This window comes from Mustelus asterias, chromosome 3, assembly GCF_964213995.1.
Source record: "Mustelus asterias chromosome 3, sMusAst1.hap1.1, whole genome shotgun sequence".
Taxonomy (NCBI): domain Eukaryota; kingdom Metazoa; phylum Chordata; class Chondrichthyes; order Carcharhiniformes; family Triakidae; genus Mustelus; species Mustelus asterias.
Genome location: NC_135803.1, coordinates 71901906 through 71927146, shown reverse-complemented (window position 1 = coordinate 71927146; position 25241 = coordinate 71901906). Strand labels below are relative to the sequence as shown.

The following is a 25241-nucleotide window of genomic DNA, read 5'->3' as shown; positions in this document are numbered from 1 at the left end:
TCCTTTCACAAGTGGTAATAGTTCCTCCCTCTTTATTCTGTCCAGCTCCCTCATGATTTTGAATACCTCTAATAAATCTCTTCTTAGCCTTGTTTTCTCCAGTCCTAACATTTCTCAGGAACCATTCTCATGAATCTTTCCTCCAATCTTCCCAATGCCTTCACATCCTTCCTGAAGCGTGGCTCCAAGAACTGGATGCCATACTCCAGCTGAGGCTGTCTTACATAAGTTCAACTTAATTCCTTGGTCTTACTCTGTACCCTATTTATTAGGGTACACTAGACACTGGGACACTGTATACTTTATTAACTACACTCTCAACCCGTCCTGCCACCTTCAATAACTTAGGCACATATACGTTCAGGTACCTCTGCTCCTGCAACCTGTAACATCTTTATTTGATGTTATCTCTCTATGTTCTTCTTACCAAAATGTAATTCATTAGTACTTCACTGCCTTAAATAAACTTAGAGCTTCTTTGAATTGATACTAATATTGTACTGACTGGTAATATTTCCAGTTGGGTACAATTGAGTGGCAGAGAACGCCAAGATTCAGGAATCTTTAAACCACAATTAAATCGGAACATTTACTGGAACTATTGCTGGTACATGGGATGGAATTCTGGTAACCAATATTATAATGAGCAAATTCCTGTGTCAGTGCAATAACATTTATGTTACTATGAATAGCAAGTGTCATGACAGAACTCCAGTTTGTACTGAAAACTAACCTTTGGCCCAACAAGTCTGTACCTCTCGCTATTTCATGTACATTTTGATCATCTTAAGACACTCTCTAATTCCAGGGCAGTACGTCCGAATGTGCCACTGGCTCCATTAAGAACTGCCCAAATTCGCAGATTTTGACCCAACATCACAAACTGACTGACTCAACTCAAACGTGTTATGTTCCTCACATATGATATTCCAGTGTTCCCAATGGGAGAGAGGAACGATAATGTCCATCAAAATATTCAACCTCTGACCGTTATGAGCCCAGAACCTCTGGTCCTGTTCTTAATTAAATATTTGTCCAGTTGTTTTTTAAATGACCTAATCGATCCACTCTGGCAGCAATAGTCAGGAGGTTCATAGATTCATAGAACCCTACAGTGCAGAAAGAGGCCATTCGGCCCATCAAGTCTGCACCGACCACAATCCCACCCAGGCCCTACCCCCATATCTCTACATATTTTACCCGCTAATCTCTCTAACCTACTCATCTCAGGACACTAAGGAGCAATTTATCATGACCAATCAATCTAACCCGCACATCTTTGATGTATCATTACTTGACATATTCCAATGCGATTCCACTGTCTGCTATTTTAATGAAGAAGTAAGTGTAATACAAGCTTCTTAAGTAGGATGAGGGTGATGTTGGCAAAGCTGCAACCATTGTCCATCTCTGGTTGGCCAAAGAGGTGACAGTGGTCCATCTCCTTGAAATAGGGTTGCCAATCCACCGGGATTGGCCTGGAGTCTCCAGGAATTGAAGGTCAATCTCCAGAACTTTTGTGTGCAATCCTGGGGAAAAATCATTAGGATATTAAAGAAGTTTGTTTGCTCCATCATCTTCTTTGAACATTACTCTTTAGCAGATATAAAAATGTTGAAACTGGGAGAAGAGACTGTTTGGCTGTCAGTCAAGGGTCATCTAATTGGGCAATGAGTCTTTTTGTTTGGCCTAGGAAGGCAGTACGTCACAGGGATGGATGTGTTGGCCACTTAATGACTGGAGCATGGGAGGAAGTCATGTGAAAAAACCTCCAGAAATACATTTAATCACAGTTGGTAACCTTGAACTGTTGCAGGTCTGGTGGTGATTGTTTTTCCACTATGGTGTTAGGCAGTAAATTCCAGGACTTTGATCCAGCAATGATGAGGGAACATTAAGAAATGTCTAAATTTGGAAGGCATGACTTGGAGGGGAATTTATATTTGATAGTGTTGCCATGGCATTTGCTGCTTTTGTCCATTCTCAGGGGTAAAGTTCCAGGGAAGGGAGGTCTTTTCAGTGTAACTTTGCTGCAGTATATCCTGTAGATTGTATATAGTAAGAAGTCTCACAACACCAGGTTAAAGTCCAACAGGTTTATTTGGTAGCAAATACCATAAGCTTTCGGAGCAATGCTCCTTCGTCAGGTGGAGTGGTCTCTGTTCTCAAACAGGGCACAGACACAGAAATCAAATTACAGAATACTGATTAGAATGCAAATCTCTACAGCCAGCCAGGTCTTAAATGCACAGACAATGTGGGTGGAGGGAGCATTCAACACAGGTTAAAGAGATGTGTATTGTCTCCAGACAGTACAGCTTGTGAAATTGTGCAAGTCCAGGAGTCAAGCTGTGGGGGTTACTGATAATGTGACATAAATCCAACATCCCGGTTTAGACCGTCCTCATGTGTGCGGAACTTGGCTATCAGTTTCTGCTCAGTGACTCTGCGCTGTCGTGTGTTGTGAAGGCCGCCTTGGAGAACGCTTACCTGAAGATCCAAGGCTGAATGCCCGTGACTGCTGAAGTGCTCCCCCACAGGAAGAGAACAGTCTTGCATGGTGATTGTCGAGCGGTGTTCATTCATCCGTTGTCGTAGCGTCTGCATGGTTTCCCCAATGTACCATGCCTCGGGACATCCTTTCTTGCAGCGTATCAGGTAGACAACGTTGGCCGAGTTGCAAGAGTAGGTACAATGTACCTGGTAGATGGTGTTCTCACGTGAGATGACGGCATCCGTGTTGATGATCCGGCACGTCTTGCAGAGGTTGCTGTGGCAGGGTTGTGTGGTGTCATGGTCACTGTTCTCCTGAAGGCTGGGTAGTTTGCTGCGGACAATGGTCTGTTTGAGGTTGCGTGGTTGTTTGAAGGCAAGAAGTGGGGGTGTGGGGATGGCCTTGGCGAGATGTTCATCTTCATCAATGACAAGTTGAAGGCTCCAGAGGAGATGCCGTAGCTTCTCCGCTCCGGGGAGGTACTGGACGACAAAGGGTACTCTGTCCACCGTGTCCCGTGTTTGTCTTCTGAGGAGGTCGGTGCGGTTTTTCGCTGTGGCACGTCGGAACTGTTGATCGATGAGTCAAGCGCCATATCCTGTTCTTATGAGGGCATCTTTCAGCGTCTGGAGGTGTCTGTTGCGATCCTCCTCATCAACACGGATGCCATCATCTCACGTGAGAACACCATCTACCAGGTACATGGTACCTACTCTTGCAACTCGGCCAACGTTGTCTACCTGATACGCTGCAAGAAAGGATGTCCCGAGGCATGGTACATTGGGGAAACCATGCAGACGCTACGACAACGGATGAATGAACACCGCTCGACAATCACCAGGCAAGACTGTTCTCTTCCTGTGGGGGAGCACTTCAGCAGTCACGGGCATTCAGCCTTGGATCTTCAGGTAAGCGTTCTCCAAGGCGGCCTTCACGACACACGACAGCGCAGAGTCACTGAGCAGAAACTGATAGCCAAGTTCCGCACACATGAGGACGGTCTAAACCGGGATGTTGGATTTATGTCACATTATCAGTAACCCCCACAGCTTGACTCCTGGACTTGCACAATTTCACAAGCTGTACTGTCTGGAGACAATACACATCTCTTTAACCTGTGTTGAATGCTCCCTCCACCCACATTGTCTGTGCATTTAAGACCTGGCTGGCTGTAGAGATTTGCATTCTAATCAGTATTCTGTAATTTGATTTCTGTGTCTGTGCCCTGTTTGAGAACAGAGACCACTCCACCTGACGAAGGAGCATTGCTCCGAAAGCTTATGGTATTTGCTACCAAATAAACCTGTTGGACTTTAACCTGGTGTTGTGAGACTTCTTACTGTGCTTACCCCAGTCCAACGCCGGCATCTCCACATCATGATTGTATATAGCACCGCTGCGTGTACCAATGATGGAGGAGATGGATAGGAATTAAATAACCATGGGACCAATCTTGCAAACAATGATGTTGTGTGCCTTGTGTGTTATTGTAGCTACAATCATCAAAGCAAATTTAATTGAATGTTGTGGATGCTGGAAGGGCAGCTGGTGGGATCAAGAGGTGAGCCAGTAATTCCAGGTTCGAGTTCCACCCCAGGAATTGGTGACCAAGGAAGGTGTATTCATAACACGGTCAAACAGGTTGATTGTGTCAAGCTGCAAATGGCTGGTGGTCAGAGTGGGAGAGAAACCTGGTCGGCCATGCTTGATGTGGAGTGGTGTCCCCTCAATCTATAAGCCCCTGGCGACAGACTTGCAAACTGATCATTCCAGTCTCTGTCAAGGTCTTGGATTTGATATGGTTGGCCCAGTAAATCATCTAGTCAACAAGGATCTCCCCAGTGATGTTAGTAGTGTTGAACTTGGTGATGATGATGCTGGCGGAGGACGCTTGACAGTTCATGCGTGAATGTTATCCAGGTGGTACAGTAGACTGGGCAGTTTTGTTATAGGGTGAGTTATGCTGAATACTATGAAATCATCAGTCACAATCCTGACCTTATTGTGGAAGGAAGATCATTGATGAAGAGGCTGAAGATGGAAGAGGTGTGGGTATCTCATTGTGGAATACCTCCAGTGATATGCTGGAGCTGAGATGGGAACCTGGAGCTTCTGGCTCAACTGAAGTCAGTACCTCTAAACTTATTCCCACTTAATGTGCACACATAAGAAGTGGACGACGGGCTATGAATTTTCCTCTATTAAAATCAATAGAGGGAAATATCCAGCCAGCAGACGCATTTATTCTTGCTGCATTCCTGTAGTGTGTAAGCTATTTTGCTCTGAGAAAAGGATCAGGAAATCTGTTCCTACATGCGGGTGAATTGCTACGTGCAGTTTTAGGTACCCGCCCTTCAAATAGACACTGAAAGATTAGAGAGGGTTCAGTAAAGAAAAATAAAGAGAATGCTAGGGCCAGAATTGTAGATTAAGAGGGTTGCTTGACAGATTGAATTGGAAAAGTGAGTGCTGACAGGGAACAGGATCCAGGACTTTACAATACCGAGGGATATTAAAGGTATAAGCAGATCAATTAAGCAAAACTATTAGCACAAAATATTACAAATGCTTACTGAAGATCTGTGCATTAAATCTAGTCACTTCCAAAGCCACATTGGTCTAGTACAGCAATTCATTAATCAGACCATTCATTAACCAGGGGTAGGAGACCAGACCATTCATTAATCAGGGGTAATGGACCAGACCATTCATTAATAAGGGGTAATGGACCAGACCATTCATTAATCAGGGACCAGACCATTCATTAATCAGGGGTAGGAGACCAGATAATTTATTAATCAGGGGACCAGACTATTCATTAACCTGGGAACCAGACCATTCATTAATTAGGGGACCAGACCATTCATTAATCTGGGGACCAGACCATTCATTAATCAGGGAACCAGACCATTCATTAATCAGGGGTAGGAGACCAGATAATTCATTAATCTGGGGATCAGACCATTCATTAATCAGAGGACCAGACTATTCATTAATCTGGGGACCAGACTATTCATTAATTAAGGGACCAGACCATTCATTAATCTGGCGACCAGACTATTTATTAATCTGGGGACCAGTCCATTCATTAAATAGGGGACCAGATAATTCATTAATCAGGGGACCAGACCATTCATTAATCAGGGGACCAGACTATTCATTAATCTGGGGACCAGACCATTCATGAATTAGGGGACCAGACCATTCATTAATCTGGGGACCAGACCATTCATGAATCAGAGGTAAGTGGCCAGACCATTCATTCATCTGTGGACCAGACCATTCATTAATTAGGGGACCAGATAATTCATTAATCAGGGGACCAGACCATTCATTAATCAGGGGTAGGAGACCAGATAATTCATTAATCAGGGGACCAGACTATTTATTAATCTGGGGTCCGGACCATTCATTAATCAGAGAACCAGACCATTCATTAATCAGGGAACCAGACTATTTATTAATCTGGGGTCCGGACCATTCATTAATCAGGGAACCAGACCATTCATTAATCTGGGGACCAGACCATTCATTAATTAGGGGACCAGATAATTCATTAATCAGGGGACCAGACCATTCATTAATCGGGGCAGAGCACCAGTCTACTCATTGGGCAGGGGACTGTGTCTTACACTTATGTAGTGGAGGAGATCAAAAGCCATTGACTGGGCCTCAGTCACGACAGGAATCTGAATTGGTTTATGTCTGTGGGACTGATCAGTCATTGCAGCAATTGGATACAAGAGTTTGGTAATTACTGCAATTCAATCTATCAGTCAGTGAAGCAATTACAGGGCATCACTCGGCACAGTGATGTGGATAGCGCCAGGCAGCAGAGATTGGTTATTGCTAGAATCAGATGCAAGAGACAGGCCATTAGACTAATCAGGGGCTGAATATCTGTCATTACAGTAGCCAGTTATAGAACATCAATCATTACTGAAGTCATGATTGATGACTTCATATCATGACTTCAGCCACAACATTAGTCAGCAAACGTCTCTATCTAGCAGTCACATCTTCACAACCTTTCTTTTCTGCCTCTTTTTTCTCCACTCTCCTTGTTTGGATGGTGCTAAGTTATGCTGGGGCTCAGCTCCCTGGGGGCTGGAGTCTAAATGCCATTTTGTTCATTTTTTCATGGTATGTGGGCATTACTGGCAAGGTCAGTATTTGCTGCCCATCCCAAAAGACCCTTGAGAAGATGGTAGTGAGCCACCTTCTTGAACCCCCATGTGATGTAGATACATCCACAGTGCTGTTAGGAATTGAGTCCCAGAGTGTGAGCCTCAATACTGAGTGAGGGAGAAATTGGAGTGGAATTGCCACCAAACTGGACTCTCGCAACTCCATTTGTCTTTTCCAGTTGGAGGTCACTCACTCACAACTGGAACTCGGGAATTTGACCAATTTCTGCCCTCCCTCACCGCCACTGAGCCAATTGTAGTGCCCCTCCTAGTTAGATTGGATAACGAGGCAACAAATGGTATAAATTAAATTCACATTTTGCACTTGATTTCTAGGTAGTGAACATCACCCATTTACACGTTTACACCCATTGATCAGTAGCACCACCACAGACCAAGCTGGCCAGGTTCTAAAGGACATATCTGTATGACTGGGACTTCAGTAGGTGGTGAGGGAACCAACAAGAGGGAAAAACGTACTTGACCTCATCCTCACCAACCTACCTGCTGCAGATACATTTGTCCATGACAGAGTATTGGTAAGAGTGACCACCACATGGTTTATGTGGAGACAAAGTCCCAGCTTCACATTGAGATACCTTCCATCCTGTTGTGTGGCTCTACTACCATGCTAAATGGGGTAGACTTTGAACACATCTAGCAACTCAAGACGGCATCCATGAGGTGCCTCAGCAGCAGTGGAACTGTACTTCAGCATGATCTGTAACCTCATGGTCTGATATATCCCCCCTCTACCATTACCACCAAACCAGGGAATCAACCCTGGTTCAATAAAGAGTGCAGGAGGGCATGCCAGAAGTAGCACCAGGCATACCTAAAAATGAGTTATCAACCCGGTGAAGCTACCAAACAGGACTACTTTCTTGCCAAACAGCATAGGCAGCAAGTGATAGACAGAGCTAAGCGATCCCACAACAAACAGATCAGATCTAAGCTCTGCAGTCCTGCCACATCCAGCCGTGAATGGTGGTGGACAATTAAACAACTCACTCACTCCTCAATAATGGAGGAGCCCAGCACATCAATGCAAAGGATAAGGCTGAAGCATTTGCAACAATCTTCAGCCAGAAGTGCTGAGTGGATGATCCATCTCAGCCTCCTCCAGAGGTTCCCAGGATCACAGATGCCTGTCTCCAGCCAATTCAATACACTCCATGTGATATCAAGAAATGGCTGAAGGCACTGGATATTGAAAAGACTATGGGCTTTGCCAATATTCCAGCAATAGCCATGAAGACTTGTGCTCCAGAACTTGGTGCTCCCCTTGACAAGCTGTTCGAGTGCAGCTACAACACTGGCATCTACCTAGCACTGTAGAAAATGTCCCAGCTGTATGCTGTATACAAGAAACAGGACAGATCCAACCCAGCCAATTACCGCCCCATCGGTACACTCTCAATCTTCATTAAGTGATGGAAGGGATCATCAACAGTACTGTCAAATGGCAATTACTCAGCAAAAACTCGTGGACACTCACTTTGGGTTTCGCCAGGGCCACTCAGCTCCTGACCTCATTACAGCCTTGGTTCAAACATGGACAAAGAACTGAATTTCAGAGGTGAGGTAAGAGTGACTACCCTTGACATCAAGGCAGCATTTGACCAAGTATGGCATCAAGGAGTCCTACGAAACTGGAGTCAATGGGAATCAGGGGAAACATTCTCCGTTGGTTGGAGTCCTATCTGGCACAAAGGAAGATGGTTGTGGTGGTTGAAGATCAATCATCTCAGTCCCAGGACATCTCTGCAGGAGTTCCTCTGGGTAGTGTCCTGGGACCAGCAATCTTCATCTGCTTCATCAATGACCTTCCCTCCATCATAAGGTCAGAGATGATGATGTTCGCTGATGACTGCACAATGCACAATAGAATTCATGACTCCTTAGATTTTGAAAGAGTCCATGCCCAAATGCAGCATGACGTGGACAATATCCAGGCTTTTTTGACAAGTGGCAAGTAACATTCACACCACACGAGTACCAGGCAATAACCACCTCCAGCAAAAGGGGATCTAACCATTGCTCCTTGATATTCAATTACATTGCCATTGCTGAATCCCCCACTATCAACATCCTGGGGGTTACCATTGACCATAAACTGAACTGAACTAACCATATAAATACTGTGGCTACAAGAGCAGGTCAAAGGCTAGGAATCCTGCAGTGAATAACTCATTTCCTGACTCCGCAAAACTTGTCCATTATCTACAAAGCACAAGTCAGGAATGTAATAGAATACTCTGCACTTGCCTGGATGAGTGGAACTCCGACAAGACTGAAGAAACTGATATCATCCAGGACAAAGCAGCCTCCCTGATTGACACCTCTTCCTCAAACATTCAATCCCTCCATCACCGACGAACAGTAGCAACCTTGTGTACCATCTACAAGATGCACTGCAGGAACTCACCAAGATTGCTTAGGCAGCATCTTCCAAACCAGAACTACAACCGCCTGGAAGGACAAGAGCAGCAGATGTATGGGAACGCCACCACCCGGAGGTTCCCCTCTAAGTCACTCACCATCCTGACTTGGAAATATAGTCACGTTCTTTCACTGCCGCTGAGTCAAAATCCTGGAATTCTCTAACAGCACATTGGGTGTACCTACACTCAGGGGCTGCAGCGGTTCAAGAAGGCAGCTCATCACCACCTTCGCAAGGTAACCACGGATGGGCAATAAATACTGGCCTAGCCAGCAATGCCTTCATCCCGTAAATGAATTTAAAAAAACACATTGGCAAGCTCAACACTTGGGCATTCATGAGGCACTGTGAGCCATCTACATCAACAGAACTGTATTCAATCACAATCTGTAACCTTACCGCCCAACATGTCCCTCAGTCTACCAATATTATTAAGGCATGGAATCAGCCCTTGTTCAATAAGGAGTGCAGGTGAGCAAAACAGGAGGGACACCAGGCATACCTAAAAATGAGGCACCAACTTGGTAAAGCAAGAACACCCAAGACTATATCTGTGTCAAACACTGGAAACAGCATCCGATAGACAGAACAAAGCAATCCCAAAAGAAGCAAATAGATCAAAGCTCTGCAGTCCTGCCATGTCCAGTCATAAACTGTAGTGGACAATAAAACAATTGACCAGAGGAGGTGTCTCCACAAACATGTCCATCCTCAATGATTGGGGAGCCCAGCACATCAATGCAGAAGACAAGGCTGAAGTGTTTGCAACCATTTTCAGCCCAATGTGGCAAGTGGATGATTCATTGTGGCAGCCTCCTGAAGTCCCCAGCACAGTCTGCAGGAAATTCAATTCGCTCCACGTGATATCAGGAAACAGTTGAAGGCACAGGATATAACAAAGGTTATGGACCCTGACAACTTTCCAGCAATAGTATTGAAGACAGCTAACTGTGCCCCTAAGCTGTTCCAGTACAGCTACGACATTGGCACCTACCCGACAATGTGGAAAACTGCTCAGGTACATCCTGTACACAAGAAACAAGACAAATGAAACCCGGCCAATTACCATCCCATCACTTTACTTTTAAGCATCAGCAAAGTGTTGGAAGGTGTTGTCGACATTGTCATCAAACGGCATTTAGCAATAATCTGCTCATCAATGCTCAGTTTTGGTTCTGGGGTAGCCAGGGTCACTTGACTCCAGATGTTATTACAGCCTTGGACAAAGCATGGACTAAAGAGATGAATTTAAGAACAACATAGAACATAGAAAGCCACAGCACAAACAGGCCCTTCGGCCCACAAGTTGTGCCGATCACATCCCCACCTCTAGGCCTATCTATAGCCCTCAATCCCATTAAATCCCATGTACTCATCCAGAAGTCTCTTAAAAGACCCCAACGAGTTTGCCTCCACCACCACCGACGTCAGCCGATTCCACTCACCCACCACCCTCTGAGTGAAAAAACTTACCCCTGACATCTCCTCTGTACCTACCCCCCAGCACCTTAAACCTGTGTCCTCTCGTAGCAACCATTTCAGCCCTTGGAAATAGCCTCTGAGAGTCTACCCTATCCAGACCTCTCAACATCTTGTAAACCTCTACCAGGTCACCTCTCATCCTTCGTCTCTCCAGGGAGAAGAGACCAAGCTCCCTCAACCTATCCTCATAAGGCATGCCCCCCAATCCAGGCAACATCCTTGTAAATCTCCTCTGCACCCTTTCAATGGCTTCAACATCTTTCCTGTAATGAGGTGACCAGAACTGCGCACAGTACTCCAAGTGGGGTCTAACATTGTCTAAAATTAAAGAGTGATGGCTCAACCATTTTCAGCTGCATCATCAATGGCCTTCCCTCCATCATATGGACAGAAGTGGGGATGTTTGCTGATGATTCCACAGTGTTCAGCACCATTCATGATTCCTCAGGTACTGAAGCAGTCTGTGTCCAAATGTGGCAAAACCTGTACAATATTCAGGTCTGGGCTGACAATTTGTAAGTAACAGTTGTGCCACACCAGTACCAGACAATGACCATCTCTAACAAGTGAGAATCTAACCATCTCTGTTTAATGTTCAATCGCATTACCATCACTGAATCTCACACTATCAACATCTTAGGACTTACCACTGATGAGAAACCTAACTAGACCTGTCGCTTAAATATAATGGCTACAAGAGCTGGGAATCCTGTGGAGATGGCAAATCTGATAACTTCATAAAGCATTTCCATCATTGACAAGGCACAAGTAAGAAGTGTGATGGAATACACCATCCTGGATGACCTTTCCTGCACTAGCATTGGGTCAAAGTCATGGAACCCCCTCCCTAACAGTGCTCTGGGTGTATCTACATTATATGGACGGTGGCAGTTCAAAATTGGCAAATGACCATCTCCTTAAGGGCAATTTCAGGATAGGTAACAAATGCTGACCTTGCCGATGATGGCTGCATTGAATAAAAAACAAATACACCAATAGATCAGTTCCTTCCTAAATTTCTGCCAATTCTCAGACTCTATAAAGAACATGCCCTGAAGATATTTTAGGCTCTTTTGGGTTGATTCTATTTTTATTGTCTATTGTGCCAATAACTTGTTTTGTCTGCCTTTGTGTAATTAAACAAATAAATGTGATCACTAACGCCCAGAAGGATAAATGTACCACTATCAGGTACTCATCTAAGTCACTTACTATCTCGAACTGGACAATGCCACCCATCTTTCACCGTCGCTGGGTCAAAATCTGGAATGCCCTTCCTAACAGCATCGTAACCACAGGGATGCCAACGGATAAAGAAGGCACTCCTTCCCACCTTCTCAAAGGGAATTATAGATGGACAATATCTACTGTAGTATAAGAGTCTGGGACATGCAGGGTTAATGTGGGACTGGGGACGGTGCTGCCCATCCAATGATGCAAAAAGACACATGACCCAGACCGATGGTCAGGGTGCATTGAGCAGAAATGTGTGAAAACCTGAACATGGGGATCCTTGCCTCTACCTTTACTGTCTGTATGTAGATAGCTACAAGTAGTTATTAAAGATGTGCTGTTAACATACAGAAGATCATAAAGGTTTCTTTAAGAGACACCATTCTGTAACTGACACCCACCCAGCATAGTGGCAGCTTAGGATCGAAACTCTTAACCTCACTGAAATACTGAAAGACTAAGAAAAATAAAAAACTTTCACAGAAATTCTGACCTGAGAGAAGGTTCCAACAGAAGCTAAAGATGCTGAGAAAAGTTCACCTGAAAACATTCCAAAGAAAAGAGCCTGAGAGCAGAGGGCAGAGATGTTTGTTGCAGCAGGAGTTCGATTGAATCTCCCATGTAAGTCCAGCTTCAGGACAAGGAGTCCATAGATTCTACAGGGGTGAGCTAAATCTTTTAAAGTTCTAGACTGCAGCAAATCCTGAGAATTCCTTCATTAGCCCAGTGTCAGAAGCACCATTTGAACTAAACCTGTTGCTAAATCCCAATCCCTGACTTCGAGCCAGACTTGGACTTCAGCTTTGAAATCTTCTCATTTTGCAGAACTGATTGTTCTATTCTCATTGCGGGTCCCAGAAACCCATAGTTATCAAACCAGCCTACTATCCATGAGATAACAACGCCTCAAGTGGAAATGGTATAACAGAGTGATCAGCAGTCTGAGAAGCCTCTACCTCTAATCATGATGATTGTACAGCTAGTCAATGCAGCAACCACCGTACACACAGAGCAGCTACCAGCTCGAATGCCACAACTGCAAGGGATGCTGGAACCTGGTAGCAGTCTCCCACATTGACAACAACTAACAGAAATAAGTGTACCACTAAACCTTCTTCTCGCCAATGGAATACTCTTCTTCAGCCACAGAGGGCATCGAGATGATCTACATGTTGAACGACAAAGAGAAAGAAGCACCAAGGAGACAAATTCAATGTTCATTCACGTTGCAAGAAATGATTTACAATGGCAGCAACCACTGATCAACACAACCACCAAACAGGCCAACTGCAGTTCAACATGAAGCAGCGGAAGAAGAGAATTAAAGCATATCCAAATACCAGTCCAACCTCCAAGCCGACAGAAAGAACCAGAACTAAAAAACCCACCTCTCTGGCAAGATGGCGAATGAGATATGGAAGGGTTATAAAGCCTGTAGACCGCCTGAACCCATAAATTCAAGGACTGGAAGCGGGGAGATGGGTGCAATGCAAATGTTGTAATAGCGTGAATACAGTAATCACAATAATGTGATAACAACAATATAACAGCACGAAACTGCTGACAATGTAAGGCAGAAAAGAACAAAGAAAATTACAGCACAGGAACTGGTCCTTCGGCCCTCCAAGCCTGCACTGACCATGCTGCCCAATTGAATTAATCCCTTCCAGGGACTATATTCCTCTATTCCCATCTCATTCGTGTACTTGTCAAGACGCCCCTTAAAAGTCATTACTGTATCTACTTCCACTACCTCCCCAGCAGCGAGTTCCAGGCACCCACCATCCTCTGTGTAAAAAACGTGCCTCGTATATCTCCTTTAAACCTTGCCCCTCGCACCTTAGACCTATGCCCCCTAGTAATTGGCTCATCCATCCTGGGAAAAAGCTCCTGTCTATCCACTCTGCCCATGCCCCTCATAATCTTGTAGACTTCTATCAGGTCGCCCCTCAACTTCCATCATTCCAGTGAGAACAAACCAAGTTTCTCCAACCTCTCCTCACAGCTAATGCCCTCCATACCAGGCAACATCCTGGTGAATCTTTTCTGTATCCTCTCCAAAGCCTCCACATCTTTCTGATAGTGTGGCGACCAGAATTGAACACTATATTCCAAGTGCGGCCTAACTAAGGTTCTGTAAAGCTGCAACATGACTTGCCAATTTTTAAACTCAATACCCCGGCTGATGAAGGCAAGCATGCCGTATGCCTTCTTGATGACCTTCTCCACTTGCGTTGCCACTTTCAGTGACCTGTGTACCTGTACACCCAGATCCCTCTGCATATCAATACTCTTAAGGGTTCTGCAATTTACTGTATATTTCCCATCTGTATTAGACCTTCCAAAATGTATTTCCTCACATTTGTCCGGATTAAACTCCATCTGCCATCTCTCCGCCTAAGTCTCCAACCGATCTATATCCTGCTGTATCCTCTGATGGTCCTCATCGCTATCCGCAAATCCACCAACCTTTGTGTGGTCCGCTAACTTACTAATCAAACCAGTTATATTTTCCTCCAAATCATTTATATATATTACAAACAGCAAAGGTCCCAGCACTGATCCCTGAGGAACGCCACTTGTCACAGCCCTCCATTCAGAAACGCACCCTTCCACTGCTACCCTCTGTCTTTTATGACCGAGCCAGTTCTGTGTCCACCTTGCCAGCTCACCTCTGATCCCATGCGACTTCACCTTCCACACCAGTCTGCCATGAGGGACCTTGTCAAAGGCCTTACTGAAGTCCATGTAGACAATATCCACTACCTTACCCTCATCAATCATCTTCATCACTTCCTCGAAAAACTCGATCAAGTTAGTGAGGCACGAACTCCCCTTCACAAAACCATGTTGCCTCTCACTAATATATCCAGTTATTTCCAAGTGGGAGTAAATCCTGTTTCGAAGAATCCTCCCCAATAATTTCCTTGCCACTGATGTCAGGCTCACCGGCCTGTAAGTACCTGGATTATCTTTGCTACCCTTCTTAAACAAAGGAACAACATTGGCTATTCTCCAATCCTCTGGGACCTCCCCTACAGCCAGTCAGGATACAAAGATTTCTCTCAAGGCCCCAGCAATTTCCTCCCTTGCTTCTTTCAATATTCTGGGTATATCCCATCAGGCCTTGGGGACTTGTCTACCTTAATGTTTCTCAAGAACATCAATACCTCCTCCTTTTTGATCTCAACATGACTCGAAACACCCTTTCCCAGACTCATCATCTACCAGTCCTTCTCTTTGGTGAATACTGACGCAAAGTACTCATTTAATACCTCACCCGGTCTGACGAAGGAGCAGCGCTCCGAAAGCTTATGGTATTTGCTATCAAATAAACCTGTTGGACTTTAACCTGGTGTTGTGAGACTTCTTACTAGAGGAAATGAACCAGTGAACTTCATATACATTGGATAAAGACTTGGGGTGAGGTGTAGCATAAAGGTCTAGCACATATAAGGTTAATGTAGGACTGTCCACACAGTGATGTAAGAAGGCACATGATCCAGACCAGGGTCAATGTGTGTTGAGCAGAGATGTGTGAAGACCTAGACATGGAAATTGTTCCTTGCTTGTACCTTTACTCTATGTAGATAGTCACAAGTAGTTAATAAGGATCTACTGAAGACTGCAAAGACTTCTTTAAGAGACACCATTCTGTAATCAACATCCTCTCAACATATGCTGACTTTGCCAGAAATGTCCACGTCATTGAAAAGCGTTTTGTGAAATAATGACTATAGAAGGTGTGAATCTTGACATTAAGGAGGTTACTAAAGTGAAAGCCTAATGCCCAGAGCAAAGGACACAACCAACATTAAAAGGTTTCTGGATGAATTAGAATGTAATATTAGGTAGAAGCTTGCTCAAGCCCATTCAGTACACATGTACATTTGACTTTTAACAGGAGTCCTCGCTCAGGATGTTAGGGAAGGTTGGTGAGGATTCAACTTCTGCCCCACAGTCTATAGTAGAAAGAAGTGTGCCCTCTACTGGCAGGTGACAGAGTGACACATGTTCTCCAGCCTTCAGTTTCTTTATGATTTAGGAGTTCATCAGGGCAGGGTTCAAATGTCAGAAACGGAGACATGTCAACAACATTCTAGCTAGTGTGGGTATTCAAAACACACACTTCTGACAGTGAAAGGTTACAAATTTCAAATTGCTGAACTAACTGCTTGTTAGTTTGTATTTTTTTCCCAGCTGTGTTACTTCCCAAGACATGTGATGGAAGCAAAATTTGAACCAACTAAAATACTTTGTTGGTTCCAAATCATATTGTACCTGCCCTGGGAATGTTTGATGGCAGTAAGAGTTTTAACAACACCAGGTTAAAGTCCAACAGGTTTATTTGGTAGCAAATACCATTAGCTTTCGGAGCGCTGCTCCTTCGTCAGATGGAGTGGAAATCTGCTCTCAAACAGGGCACAGAGACACAAAATCAAGTTACAGAATACTGATTAGAATGCGAATCCCTACAACCAACCAGATCTTAAAGATATTCTAATCAGTATTCTATAACTTGATTTTGTGTCTCTGTGCCCTGTTTGAGAGCAGATTTCCATTCCATCTGACGAAGGAGCAGCGCTCCGAAAGCTAATGGTATTTGCTACCAAATAAACCTGTTGGACTTTAACCTGGTGTTGTTAAAACTCTTACTGTGTTCACCCCAGTCCAACGCCGGCATCTCCACATCAATGTTTGATGGGACAGTGTCGAGGGAGCTTTACTCTGCATCTAACCTATGCTGTACCTTACCTGGGAGTGTTTGACGGGACAGTGTAGAGGGTGCTTTACTCTGTATCGAACCCTATGCTATACCGTTCCTGGGAGTGTCTGATTGGGACAGTGTAGAAGTAGCTTTACTCTGTATTTAACCCGTGTTGTACCTGACATGCAAGTATTTGATGGGATATTGTAGAGGGAACTTCTGTCTGTAGCTAACCCCATGTTGTATATGCCATGGGAGTGGTTGATGGGACATTTTAGAGGAAACTTTTCTCTAAATCTAATCCCATATTGTGCCTGATCTGCAAAAGCATCTCACTCTGTGTCTGAGGAACCTTTCTCTTAAGCAGATTTTCAAATTTTATACTTGATCTGACAGTGAATTCATTTAGGAAAGCAAATTTTACATAACCTTCCCTCAAGGACTCAAAAGTATTGAATTGAGTCCATGAGGTAGCAGGTTTCACCTGATCTGTGGAATTGACTGGCTTGAAGAGCTGAATAATCTTCACCAATCCAATGCTTTATGGTTGTAAATGTTTTTTACATAGACATTATTGCTGTGCTTCTTCAATTGTTCTTAACATGAACTTCACCTATCAAAGGCAAAGCGGTCTTCATCCATCTGAAGAACATTCTGCCCATCAAATCTTATTAATGGAGACTTAATTGAGGGGAATCATTAAGTACAAACACATTGTAATAATCTTCACAAAGTAATGTAAACTGCTTCACTGCCAGCCATCTATAAAATTACTTTCTTCAATTCTGCCTTTGTTTTCGGTATATACTTATCTCTTTTCATACAAAGCCAAAGGGACAGAATGTATAGTAGTGTTGGGTTCATCACTAAACTGGGAATGTTCCAAATGTTGTTTGAAGCTTGGGTGGAATAAAGAAGTCATTAATGACTGACTGGTTGGACAGATTGGTCTTTGTTAATCCTTTACATTTCTATGTTCCACCCAGATACTTTCTTCATATCAGAGACAACTGAAGTGATGAGTGTTCCATTATGCTCCTCATCTACATCTTGGTGGTGGGATGATTTAATGGAGCCACTTTCTATGGAGCATTCTTACCTCTTATAGTGAGATCAGTGTGTCTGGTCCACTTATGTTTCAGGTCAATGGCGGGATGATCTTGATGGTGGAGGACTCAGTTATCATTATTAAATTAAACAGATAAGAGAAGATAATGGAGCTTGATCTCCTTCTGCCATCTCCCTATCTACATAACCACATTCACTTCAATACCAGGTTTTGTAACAAGTCCTTTGTATCACATGACTGACAAATATCCATACTTACAACATCCACCACATTCCTTTCGATCCATGGTCTCGGGCTTTCTTACAAGGTGAAATTAAATAAGTCAATCAGGGCCTATCTTTTAGAGATCGCTTCTTATCAATGTGTGGTTAAAGTGTTCTCTGATGAACTCATACTTTATCCACAATCTCTTTTTTTTTGGCTGTCTTTTAAATCTCTAATTTTCTTCTATATTATCCCTGTAGATTTATCACATGCCTCATTTTTAGACCTCATTTTTGCTCCAACGTTTATGTTCTCTAAGAATGAATTTAGTTTGCATCTTACTCATTTTATGTATCTCCCTATAACTCGCCCACTATTTATCAGCGGGTAGCCCTCTTAACTCTGAGTCACAAGGTTCTGGGTTGACGTCCTACTCCAGGCCTTAAAGACAAAAATCTAGGCTGACACTCAAGTGAGGTATTGTGTAGGTGAAGCATTGCTGCAGTTGCTGTCTTTCAGATTAAACATTAAAATTAAGTCCCATCTACCTGCTTGGGTGGATGTAAAGATTCCATGGCATTGTTTCAAAGAAAACCAGGGGGAATTATCCCCGCTGTCCTGGCCAATATTTACCTCTCAATCAACATCACAAAAAGCAGAAAATCTGGGTCGAAGTTTTCCGGCTGTTCCTGTTAGTGGGATCTTCCTGTCCTGCTGATGTCGACCCCCCACGCACCCCCCCTCCCCCCCCCACCCCAGTTTCCCAGCAGTGGAAGGTGAGAACAAAGGGAAAACCCTTTGACACCCATGACGGACCACCTCCTCTACCACAAAACATGTCTTTGGGGTGGGGGGAATCCCGTCCCTGGTCTTTTTCATTTTGCTGTAAGTGGGAGTTGTCTGCCTGTAAATTGGCTGCTGTATTCCCTACATTACAATAGTGACTACATTTTGAAAGTACTTAATTGGCTATGGAACATTCAGTGGTTGTGAAAAGTGCTATCTAAATGCAAGTTTTTCTACTTTTTTTCTCACCAATTAACCTGGGTGAAGTTCACTGAAGTTACCCCATTCGATACCTTTACCTTGGGTTCCATTTTGGTAATTTTTCAATATGAACTTTATCAGGTTCCTCAGTCACCTACTTAGCCTGCGTTTTTATCTAGAACATATTCAATATTGCATCCCTCCTTGTAGGCATCCTAATGGGAAACAGTCCAAAGGAACTTATTCGAAGAATCCCTTCCCATTTGTCCAACTTCTGTCTTATCGTAGACTATCTTAGGATAATTAAAGTCCCCCATAGTTATATTTCTGCCATGGATGCCATCCTTATATTTCCTTGAATGCACCCTCATTTCCTTTCCAACTATTGAGTGTTATGAAGAATTGCCAATGTGGAAAATGCTCTCTTTTTATTCCTCAACTTAAGTCAGAAGCTGTTTGACTGCCATCACCGATGAGGAGTTCCCCTTCTACGGTTGCATTTCTTTCCTATTAATAAGGCCACTCATTTATTTTCTTCCCCTTCTACCTTCTACACATTTCATTTCACCCAGATGAAGCAAAGTCTTCATTAAGTTTACAAACTCATGTCCCTTTATGTTTAGTATTGCTCCTGGCTCCCAGACTATTACTTCTCATGTTTCCATAGAAACACCTTTCCCAGTCCATACAACTCTTGAGAATGCCGTCTTCCCTTCTATATTTTTCTTCTTTGTTCCTCAACTTCTATCTCCTTAACTTCTGTCCCAAAGTATTTCCATTTCTGCAGGCGATGATGTGCTCTGAATATTCTGGAATGTATCGCGTGCTGTGGCAATCAAGTGATATCAGACCAAAGCTTGGTATCACGTTCATCATCACTAAGCTTTCTTGGCACACAAAGCTATCACAAACGCCCAGGGCTGGACAATCCCATCTCTAACAGGCGTGGGCTAAGATTTCTAGCAGGTTTCCGTGAGGTTACTAGACAAAACAGCTCATCAGTTTACAAACATCAGTGATTTTGTGCCTCAGTCTCCACATCTTCATTGTCTCTTTCTTGTTTTTCACTGATTAGATCCCTGTCTGAACCTCACTGCCAAGTATTCACAACCTAAACCACTCAGATCCCTTCATCTAGAGCCTATGAGTCAATGCTGTGTATTCATTGTTATACACGTAGGCTTCCAAAGAGCCTCATTTTCTTCTACCTCCAGTCAGTAGGAGCCTCAGTATGGGGCCTCATACTCCCCATGACCTCAGCCACAGGTCTCCCATTGGTCACTACATTTATAACTATGGTCCCTCACAAATTGAGTTTCCACTCATTCTTCCCATTCTCCCTTTAAAAAGATCCCTTACATTCAATCAGAAGATACTTCCCATCTTTTTGTTTCCTCCTGCTGGACTGTAACTTTCATTTTGCCAACTTACTTTGGTTCAGCCCCTTCAGTTCTGGCCATTGAAATTCCTCTCTTTCCCCAGCTCCCATTTCAGCACCATCCCTCCCACCCCAACACCATCCCTCTCCCCACATCCCACAGTATCACCTCAACATCACACCCGCCCCCCCCCCCCCCAATGCCATTTTCCTACATTTGCGGATCTTTTCCAAAGATGACAAATGGTACTGAGCAAAGTCAAAGAGCACCTGATAGGAAACTATGGGGGATCATGAGGATTATCGGGGGAGCGTAAGTATAAAATGAGGAGCGCAAGATCTGCAGATGAGAGGGGAGACAGAGAGCAAGACAGACTTGTAGAAAGAGAAGGTAGAATGAAGAAATGAGGAAAACAGAAGTGTGGGACCAATAGCAAAAGTGGAAGAGTGCAAGAGAAATAGAAAGGCAGGGCTCAATGAACAGCTTAGGAAGATTTTGACGAGCATCCAGTTTGTAACTCACTCTGGGATATCCAGTATTCTATATATAAACAACCCAAATCCCTTGATTAGATTCCAGTTTGTAACTCACTCCCAGCTTTTCATTATTCTATGCATGAACTGTCTCGAGTCCCCAATTAGATTCCATTCAATACCCTGGGTATCCAGTATTCTATATATAAACCACCCAAACCCTTCAATTAGATTTCACTCTGTAACTCACTCCTGGGTATCCATTATTCTAAATATAAACCATCCCAGATCCCGTGATTAGATTCCAGCCTATAACTCACTCCTGAACAAGCTCCAGAGAGCTTCAGGGCTGCGCAGAAAGCTGGAAGCTCCCGCACATCCTAGGCAAAAGTCATCCCCTTTAAATCACACAAATGTGCAACCACACAAAACAATCTGGGGGCCAGTGCACTTAAATGTATCAACCGCACACTGCAGAAATGAATTTTTTGATGTGTTGCTCTCGAATAATCATTATTCTATATATAAACCAAGTCCCTTGATTTAATTCCGATACATAACCTACTCCTGAATATCCATTATTCCATAAGTGAAGCATATAAACCTTTTGGTTTAAGTTCAACCTGTCACTCATTCAAAGGGTGTCGATTATTTTATATACAAACCATATGAAGCATTTGATTACGTTCCTTGAAGTCGACTCCCTGGGTATCTGTTATTTTATATATAAACCATACGAGTCCCTTGATTAAATCCCAGCCTGTAACTCATTTCCAAGCTGCCTGTTATTTTATATATAAACCATCTGAAGTCCTCAATTTGATTCCATCCTGTACCTCACTCTTTCTAACCATTAATCTATATAGAAATCACAAAAACTCTGTTTATTTCCAACCTGTAACTTAACTCCCAGGGTGTCTATTATTGCAGCTATAAACAATCTGAATACCTCAATTGCACCGCTGTCAGTAACTCAATCCTTGGGAACGCAATTCTCTGATGATATTAAGATTCAAATAGAAATCCAAATCCTTTAAGAAAGCAGCAAGGTAGAATAGAGCCTCTTTCAGAACATCGGGACTTGCACACTCTCCCTGCTGTGGCTCGCCCACTTACACACTCACTCCCTGTACATTCACTCACATGCACACTTGCCCACCTGTCTGTAGGCTCACTTGCTGGCTAGCTTACCTGAGGGTTCACTTACCTGTTGACTGTCCGGCACATTTATTATTTGTTCCAATCCCTTTTCCACCGGCAGAGCTTTCCTTCCCGTGGTTTTCACAAGACTGCGATCAGACTGCACCAACTTAAACAAGACAAAGTTGACACACAAGGTAACGGTCAGGAGCACTGCGAGTGAGGCCGCCATTTGACTCCGTGTATGCTATTGTCCACAGCAAGACAACAATAGACATAAATAAAATATTATGAGTTTATGCTTTTTCCTTTCCCCAGGGAATGGGTTTGATTTGCTTCGCTGCTTCTGAATCGGAGGTTTTAGATTGGTTTTACACTGGGATTTACAGGTTCACAGAGCAGCCCAAGACTCACTTTCAGTTGAACCTCACTTTCGAAGATTTCCCTCTACATGTTGTTATTTTTGATCCATAAGCTACGTCCTTGAATAAGCTCATAAAAAACTTCCAAGGAAAAGGATATTTCTTTGGTGTTCCTGTTTTCCTAGAAGCAACATTCACATGTGTCTCGAATCACAAATCGTGAGCTTGGGTTTGATTGTGTCTTTAGATAAAAAGTCAAAGAGAACTGATCTCCCACTGCCTTAAAGAAGAGCTTTGGAAAGGCACTCTTGTTGCAAACTCAGTTCAGGCAAATGTACACTTTCCACATCATTCTTAATAATGAAACCTGGAGAGAGCCTTGCTTTGAGAATCAGCCTTCTCTCTGAGGCGATGACGAGTCCTGTTGATGATTGCCTGCTCTCTTAGCCTCAGGTGACAGTGCTGTCCTGGCATATTCTGCCTCCCATCTCCTTGGATTGAACATGTAAAGGGTTTCTCTCTGCCTCTCTCTCTCTCTCTCTGCCTCTTGTGGCGTTGCCCTGTGTAAATATCTGACCTTCTGTCAAGCTGATGCTCCGGTTCCCGCCTCAGCCCTGCCAGACAACAACAGGGCTGCTTCTCATTCCACACCTACTTCAAGTTACAGGACTTAACTCTGTAAGAGCCGCACTGCTCAGAAATACCATTCCTTGTCATCTTTCACACACTTCATTCCCATCCAATAGCCTGAATGCAACTCGATTTCAGCTCCTGAATGTGCACAATGCACCTAAGTTAAAAATAATGATTCAGCTCTGTCTAGCACTATTGGTTTAATCTATGTCTCAATATTAGCTCCTGTGCATTGCACAGTCAGTTTTATCGTGTATCTGACCCTGGACAATATGGGAGGAGGCTGTAATCTTTGTTAATTCCTCTATTATTGTTCACCGGGATTGACACCGAAATATAAATCTTCCGACTGCACTCTCTTAACGTAGACCCTTAGCTACTGAAAACATGTATCAAAATCGTGACTGCAGACAATTACAGTGAATTCATATATAGGGAGATCATGGACTGTGTGATTTCTCCATGTCAGACAGAGGAGATACAAACCTTTAATCGATTAGCTACTGTCACCAATGTTTGGGAAGGATAGTTCAAGCACCAAGGTGGAATAGTTCCCGAGCACTGACAATGCTTTCATGAGGGCACTGCATTAGCAGAGTGACTGACAAAATGCACAGGAGGAGATTGGGCAGATCTTTGGTATGAGTGTTTGGACATGAAGTGAGCTGCAGGCAGAGCAGGAACAGTGAAGGGAGAGGGAGGGCTTGAATCCCAATGCGAATGACAGCAATTGTTCAATGTATAAAAAAGCAGCCAGGATGGGAAACAAAGGGAGGAATAGAAACTGCTGTCCAGGAACACTCCACAGAGTCACTTTGTGAAACACAGTGAGCTATTATGCATCAGTGGTTCTCAAATGTTTCCATCAGTGGACTGCTTATGTGGGATAAACGACCCCAAGGACCACCTACTGATCCTACCCTTCCAACTTTACCTCAGCACAGAGACAGAGAAACAGTGAACATTTTGAGTTGAATGTGACTCATCTTCAGGTCTGGAGGAAGATGGAAGTATGATGGGTTTTAATGGTGTTGAAAGGGGGCAGATGGGGAAGAATGAAAAGGAAGATCTGGGATAGGATTGAGAGATTAAATGGCAGAAATGTAATGAAACAAAAGTAAAGCAGAAGTGTGGGAAACGGGCTTAACATGTCTCAGACAGCTGATGGCCTAAATGTTTCGTCATATTGTTCATCACCCAGTTCACAACGAAGCTTTTGGCTAATTTGGCAAAATGATCGGTATGAAATGGGATGCACATTCTCAACATTGGCTGGGTTGACTTTGGCACAGTGGTGATGATAGCATATTTCCACTGGCCGGGAACCTTGCCAACTTGATATGGTTTGTTGAGAACTGAATGTGACAGGTGGATGCAGGCCTGTGAACATTTGCCCCTTACTTCCCCATACCAGTCAAAAGAGACGTGACTGAACCTAATTCAACACCTTTTCATCCAAGGGCTGTGGTCATCACTGACAAAGACATTGCCCATCCATAATTGTCCTGAAACTGAATGGTTTCCAGGCTACTTCTGAGGGCATTAAGATGAACTATGTTGGAATGGGACTGCAATCAAATAGAGGTCAGACCTGGTAAGGAGGGCAAGTTAAAGAACATTAGCGAACCAGTTAGGTTTTGTAATTGTCCCAATAGTGACCGTGGTGAGCTCCACTGGTTAATTCCCAATTAAAGCCGGACCCTCACAAGTTCCAGCAAGGTAAACTGACCTTGATTCCCTATGGCTCCTGTGGTCTTCCATGGGGGCAGATGGATGTTCCCATCAGAAACACATCATGAATTCACTTCTAGATAGAGACCTGGTCATAGAGTCATAGAGTCGTAGAGTGGAGAAAAGGCCCTTTGGCCCATCAAGTCTACACCAACAATAATTATCACTGACATCTGGAGGTATCCGGTATCTGTAGGTTGTACCCAATGTTGATCCCATGCTAAGTCTTTCTCACTTGCCTTTACCATCCTCGACCCACTAAAGAAACTCACATGTCCTCACCATCCTGTACCCACAACAAACTAAATAAACTAACCTGCCCTCACCATCCCGTACCCACCAAACACAAAATAAACTAACCTGCCCTCACCATCCCGTACCCACCAAACACAAAATAAACTCACCTGCCCTCACCATCCCGTACCCACCAAACACAAAATAAACTCACCTGCCCTCACCATCCCGTACCCACCAAACACAAAATAAACTCACCTGCCCTCACCATCCCGTACCAATTGCATACGACGTCCCAGCTTTGAAGTTTATTTATTCGTCACAAATAAGGCTTACATTAACACTGCAATGAAGTTACTGTGAAATTCCCCTAGTCACCACTCTCCAGCGTCTGTTTGGGTCAATGCACCTAACCAGCACGTCTTTCAGACTATGAGAGGAAACCAGAGCACCTGGAGGAAATCCATGCAGACACAGGGGGA

The 25241-nt window shown here is 43.8% G+C and overlaps 1 protein-coding gene across 1 annotated transcript in view; it reads right to left on the bottom strand.

Moving 5' to 3' along the window:
- Positions 1-22686, bottom strand: part of LOC144484387 (erythroferrone-like) — a 124244-nt gene extending 101558 nt beyond the window's left edge. Inside the window, exon 1 of the mRNA XM_078202911.1 lies at positions 21867-22686. Coding sequence (XP_078059037.1) covers positions 21867-22031 — 165 coding nt within the window. The 5' untranslated portion in view covers positions 22032-22686. The remainder of the gene's footprint in view (positions 1-21866) is intronic.
- Between the last annotated feature and the right edge of the window lie 2555 nt (positions 22687-25241).